The 6,410-nt window shown below is 35.7% G+C and overlaps 1 protein-coding gene across 2 annotated transcripts; it reads right to left on the bottom strand.

Moving 5' to 3' along the window:
* Positions 1 to 388: 388 nt before the first annotated feature.
* LOC125200953 (THO complex subunit 4D-like) lies at positions 389 to 3,385 on the bottom strand. Of its 2 annotated transcripts, XM_048098801.1 has the most exons (7): positions 3,164 to 3,385; positions 2,516 to 2,757; positions 1,615 to 1,758; positions 1,462 to 1,530; positions 1,068 to 1,255; positions 906 to 959; positions 389 to 769 (listed from the first exon to the last, which is right to left on the bottom strand). In XM_048098801.1, exons 2-7 carry the CDS (start codon positions 2,714 to 2,716, stop codon positions 592 to 594), a joined length of 834 nt encoding a protein of 277 aa, XP_047954758.1. In that variant the 5' UTR covers positions 2,717 to 2,757; positions 3,164 to 3,385; the 3' UTR covers positions 389 to 591. The 2 variants fall into 2 exon arrangements, with proteins under 2 accessions (XP_047954758.1, XP_047954759.1); XM_048098802.1 differs by lacking the exons at positions 2,516 to 2,757; positions 3,164 to 3,385 and adding an exon at positions 1,969 to 2,491.
* Between the last annotated feature and the right edge of the window lie 3,025 nt (positions 3,386 to 6,410).

Below are 6,410 nucleotides of genomic sequence, written 5' to 3'. Positions count from 1 at the left end.
ATTTTATGCTTAAAATTAAGCTCATAATTTGTATATTTGTTTAATATTATCTTTATAATTTATTTCCATAGTTGTAATATTTGATACTAGCATTTTATTTGTATCTCTACATACGGTTCTCTTTCCTTCCCTATTTCATGGATTATTTATCTGTATTAACTTATCCCTGATCCTTCTTTCAATCATACTAAGGATGGTCTTAATTTCATTATACAGTTCGACATAATCCTTTTGTGCTTGCACTTTTTCAAAAAATATACACAATCCATTTCATTGTTCAAACCTCAAAGCCTAAAAGAACACGTAAATTAACTTTAAGAATGAACAAATAATTTCAGAAATAGGGAATTTCACTTCAAATCACCATTGAATTCTGCGATTAATAAACTGTGAAATAAAGATAAACATTTCATTTAATACTAGAAAAAGCAAAGGCTAACAAATTCACGCCACTACTTAACTAACATCCAGCTACAGAGCAAAATATAATCCAAACCATCATCAAAAGATAACCACTCAGTAGTTGTGAGCACACCCAGATTAGATTGTACAGCTAAAACATCTCTTAACAGGTGAATCTAAAGACCGTCTCTAAGACTGCATTGCCTCCGCATGGTAGCTGTCGAGTTCCTTATCGAGGTCATCAGCAGATTTCTCGACCTTCTTTCTCCATTGTGCGCCTCCACGACCACGGCCCCCACCACGACCACGGCTGCCGCCACGACCGCCACCTCCACGTCCAGTGTTCAAACCTCCACGACCTCCTTGTCTGGAAAATCATTGCCATTTTATTCAAAACATATCATGGAAATTAATCCTATTACACATATAACAGCTTGAACTTGTACAGCACTGGGAACCCAAGAGCAAAGAACAAGGAAAAGAACAGTCAACTGGCAGCTTACCCAGTGCCACGATTTGCCGGTGTAAAACCACCTCTAGAACGAGCAGGTCCAGACCTAAAGAACACAGCAAGAATCCAGTTAGTATACACATAAACTCTCGAACAGGCTAACATGGAAGAAAATAAATGAAATATCCAATTTAAAAAGTTTTTGTCCACGTACGCCATGACAACTGTCCTCTTCTTTCCATTTGCTCCTCCCACTACATTAACACGAGCTGACAATGGGATCCCTGCGTTGGCACCAACTATCTCTATCTTCATAGGCTTTCCATCCAACTGGACATTGTTATATCGTTTGAGTGCTTGAAATGCATCACTCCGCCTTGCAAAAACCACTTCAGCTGAACCCTGTTTGACAATTCATAAAATTAATATTTGGGAGGAGAAATAAAATTGCATACAGTATCCTATACAGAAAAGTCAACTGTTCTCTAAGCTAGGCTGAAGAAATATGCTTTATGATAAATGTATACATAGCCATTCTAATATTTGTAGAACATTATTAGTGACTCAGTGTTAACAAGTGGAATATATATCAACAAAAATCAACTTACACTTGGGCGCCCATTTTTGTCGAAGTGAATAGCATACCGAATCAACTCTCCAATCTCAGAAAAGAGCTCCTGTGCAGAAGTCTTCTTCAGCATATTTCCAAAAGAGACCATTCAAATATATATAAAATGGCAAATGGCAGACAAAACTTATACCCTTATATCTTCGTTGGAAACCCCAACATCCAAGTTTGAAATAAACAACTTCGTACCAGCTTCCAACCCTGACAGCCCAACTGACTTCAGACTTTCTTCAACCAGACCACTATGCCATGGTAAGTTCTTGGTTCTGCGGAATGACTGATGCAAGCAAACCAAAACATATTCGAAGTGGAAGTAAATGTCAGCACATGACCGGAAAATATATTTACCGCTCTTGAAGATAAAGTAGGTATCATCAAAGATCCAGGAAGGAGTCAGAGGGAAAAGCTCAAAGAAGATTGATTATCTAAGTCCATTGAAAATTGAGATGTATATTAGTCAGTATGGGGATGAAGATTTGACGCACACCATGCCAGTGCCATACAAAAGTGAGAGCTCCAGTTCTCAAGCTCAGCGAAGGAAGCCATCCTTGCAAGATTCCATAAACTGATGACAGAAATTTCGCCCAAGAGTATTCCACAGTATGGTACGCATCACAAACTCCCCCTCTTATGATTGGCAATACTAACTAGAGAGATCTCGATTTAACAATTATAGCAAAAAGTTCAAGCCTCAAAATGTTAGGATTTTAAATGGAAGAAGTGAAGAACCATCTTATGTTATCACATAAGATGCTCCTCTAAGTAAGATGATTAGTAGACATCCACTGAATCTCTCAATTTTCACAAACATCTTGCACAGGTGCTGGAAAAAATCCCATAGGAACAGGACCATCATGAACTTAGAGCATTCACTAGAATATGATAGCTGTTTCCTTCCAAGGAGCTGTGGGCATCTCCAATGACCAAATATGTTCCAAACCTCTCAAATTTGAATTTATAAAACTAGAGAAGCTTCATTGAGGTACTACATCATAGGAGATTTGTCTATGTAATGCATAAGACATCGAGCTTGCCTTGGCAATAGTGTGAGCTGAAGGTCGAGCATTGAGTCCAAGAGGATTTCTGCGAGGAGCACCAAATGGTGCCCTTCCACCACGGGCTGGCCCTCCAGGACCTCCTCTTCCACGCCGGGGCCTGCCTTGCCCTCTGCCTCCTTTAACAGTATTTTTTCTACTCTTTATCATGTCATCCAGAGACATATCCAAAGAGGCCATAGAGAACAAATACGGAGAGTCTTGTCTGAATCTAACGAAAACTGCAAAAGCAAAAACAGCAAAGGCGCAACAAATCAGCATGACTTTCAGGCACAATTTTTTTTCCTACTAAAGTACGCATCAATCAATTAATAATAAGCTAGAACAAGGTCCAAACTCATTAAAATTCAGAATCACGCAGAAAATCCGTAGATATCGTGGATTGGTGGGATCAGCATAACAGCAAAGTCAGATCAAGGTAGATAACGAAAGAAAAACAGATTTTTGGTTAATTTATACAACTAAAACGAAAAGAATTTATATTCCATACATTAAAATGCAAATCATGAACAAATATAGATTCCAATTTAGGGTAAAGGGATATGAAATTTGATATTGCAATCAATCTCTACATCAAGATACAGATCGATAGAAAAAACAGCGAAATCAGAAAAACAAAATTAGTACCTAAAACCAGATCGTAGAAGGCAGGACAACAAAGAAATCCGTCGATCGCTCGGCAAGAAAAGTACAAGCAGTGGAAGGTAAATCGAGAAATAGGGAGATATGAGGTGAGCTGTGAATTGGTGGAGGAATTCGCAGATGGAATTGAGAGAGAAAAGGGGGAGTATATGAAGAGAAGCTAGTGCTAGGGTTTCAAAGGATGAGAAAAAGGAAGCAATGCAGAAATTTCCTCGAAATCTGATTTTATAAATAAATTACGGGCCCTATTGGGCACTTTCAGTGGGCTTTTCTTGGGCGGTAAGTTTTTGGTATTAATTTATGTATTTATGTAATATAAATCAATTTATTCTTTCTCTATGCATATACTTCGTATAATCAATTTAATCTAAAGTATGAAACTTATGTGAATTGATTTTGTGAATCCTATTTAGGAACAGTTGAGGCTAATAGATTCAATTGTTATCACAAATGCTATTAGTACGAGAATGAGTACGTTTAAAATAAAACTATTTTATAGAGATATGTACTAACAATTGTACAATACTAGTATATTTTATATTGGTACTATATTATAAGAATCATTTCAGTTTACTATATTTGTTTTATTTTATTTTATTTTAATTTTTATTAATAATAATAATATTATTTTATTATAATAATATTATTATTATTATAATAATATTATTATTATTATAATAAACTCTAAAAATATTATTATGATAATATGATGTAAGAATTTATTTTTATTTTATTTTATTGGTTGATTATAGCAAGCACCTTTAGTTGTGGTATTGATACTAGCCCTAACACATACAAATATTTACTCCCTTCGTCTGCCATTAGACTATCTCTATTGGTGCCACTCACCCAACCCAACCCCAAACCCCATCTAACTTTTGAATAAAATTCATTTCTCTTTCATCCACATATAAAGTCCCCAACTTATTAAAACTCTTATTTCCATCAATGACCCGAACTCAACCCAATACATATTTTATTTTTCATATACTTTCAATCAATATAAATTTTATATTTATTCAAAGATATTAAGAAACTCATATAAAAATTATATAAATTATTTGATAATTCAAATTTATAATAAAAATTATTACACATCCATATATAAGTGAAGTACAACATAATAAAACTACACAAATAAAAGAAATACGGTACAATAATAGAAAATAAACAAATCAAACTACAAACTAAAGTGAAAAAATAAGAAAGATTACTAAAAAAGATAAACATTATCGATAGACTCTAGGAATTGAGCAAACAACTTATGCTTTTGAGTTTGTGGAGAAGTGATTGATTCACAAATGCAACTCAGGGTTAGCCATCGAAGATAATATGTCCTATTATCTGATGACCATTTACTACGTAATTACATATGGTGCTCGACCATCTAAGCATTAAAAAACAAGACCTATGGAGGACATTAATATCATTGCACGAACCGAGTTCAAAGAATGCATGCCATATCCATAAGTCGTATGATGCAACCTTCCAAAATGATCGTTGGTTTGCTACTTCTCCTTGTATATTGTCCAGCCCATGTGTTAGGACAATTCTTCCATTCCCACTGCATGCAGTCTATACTCCCAATGCATGCAGTCTATACTCCCAATGCATGCAGTCTATACTCCCAATCATGTCTGGAAAACCACGTTGACTTGCTACATATAAAAGTCTAGCGAGATCTTGTTCATTAGGTCTTCTAAGATATGTGGCACCAAAACATGAAATAACACCTTCAAAGAAATGTATTTGAGAATCTTCCCTCACCGTTGAACTCATCCGAAAATATTCATCAACAATCGGATGATGTACCATACCCCAAACACCGGATAATGCATGGTAAAAACTTTGATGACCCCGTGAGGATGTGACATTTCAAAACTTTTGTAAGATAAAGCGAGTTTTAAAATGGGGACATATCTAATTTTTGGGGGATAATGGCGATGACAAAACATTTGTTTGACACGGAATGTGACATTTCAAAATTTTTGAAGATAAAGTGATGTTTGTAAAGCAGGAGACACAATTCAAAAAGGGAAATTTATGCACTTTTTATTTGCACTATAAATACTTGCAAGTATGAGGGGGTATAAAGAAAAGGTTAAAAGGGTTTAACAGGAAGAGTACCAAAGTGCTATCTTCACTAGACTAATTACTATCCGGGGAAAAAAAAAATTTTTAAACTTTTGAAAAACAAAATATTAAAAAAAAAAAACAACTAAAGCAAAAATCAGAGAGAAAAGTATGGAAAAAAGGGGAATTCCAGGATGTTTTTTAGTTATACAAAATTTAAACTACAATACCCAAAGCAGTTAATACTTTGAAAGGAGATACCCAGCTTATGCTCATGCATACAAACGTTGATTACTAACATTGGGTTGTCAACTAACACGTAACTCCAAAAAGCTCCTAAGACCCTTGAAAAATCCTCCTTTCCCTCAGGTTGCCCTTTAAAGGGAAATAACCTAGTGTCTATAAGTGGGTCTAACCCTTAACTTTGTCACAGATGAAGAAGTTGTATAATCATACATAATTTGGGCACCATTATGAAGATCATGATTAACTTAGGGAAAACGAAAAACAAAACGGGTATTAAATAAAAAAAATTTTATAACCAAAGTTCTCTCCTTTCCCCAGAATCCATAGTTTGTCCGAAATAAACTAAAAACATAGATTGAAGGGGAAAAAAATTTAAACAAAAACAAAGCAAATAAAACCCCCAGTAATCCTTGCGTCTTATGTTCTTGAAATCCCTTTTCTAACTCGCACAATTAAGTTTAAACTTTTGATCTCATGAATGTTTAGTCACCCCTTTTCTTTGAATGTGTTCTTGTTGTTGTAACCTTTTTTATGAAGCTTGAGGTCCTATTTATAAGATTATTCCCCATCATAAAGGGAAAAACTTCAAAGGAAATTGGGAAATCTAGGGGTGATTCGCCGCCCTCCGGGCGATTCCCCGGCCGGAGTTCGAGACTCGATTTTGGGGGACCCCACATGCCCGGGTCGCCCGGGGAGTTTTCTCCCACGAATTTAGGGGGGCCCCCTGTTTTTCCGGGCGGGGCCCACAACCCCGGGGGGGGTGCCTGACTCGTTTTTTGGGGTAGCGTTTTTTTTTCGCTAAATATGACATTTTACAAAACACGTAAAATACCAAAATGTATAAATGCAAATAATGGACATGTGAGTGATTTTGATAACAAAAAAGGGCCCAAAAAACCCTAAGAAAACCCCA

The sequence above is a fragment of the Salvia hispanica genome, chromosome 1, assembly GCF_023119035.1.
Source record: "Salvia hispanica cultivar TCC Black 2014 chromosome 1, UniMelb_Shisp_WGS_1.0, whole genome shotgun sequence".
Taxonomy (NCBI): domain Eukaryota; kingdom Viridiplantae; phylum Streptophyta; class Magnoliopsida; order Lamiales; family Lamiaceae; genus Salvia; species Salvia hispanica.
The sequence above is the reverse complement of the archived record's forward strand: the minus strand, read 5'-3'. Positions and strand labels throughout refer to the sequence as shown.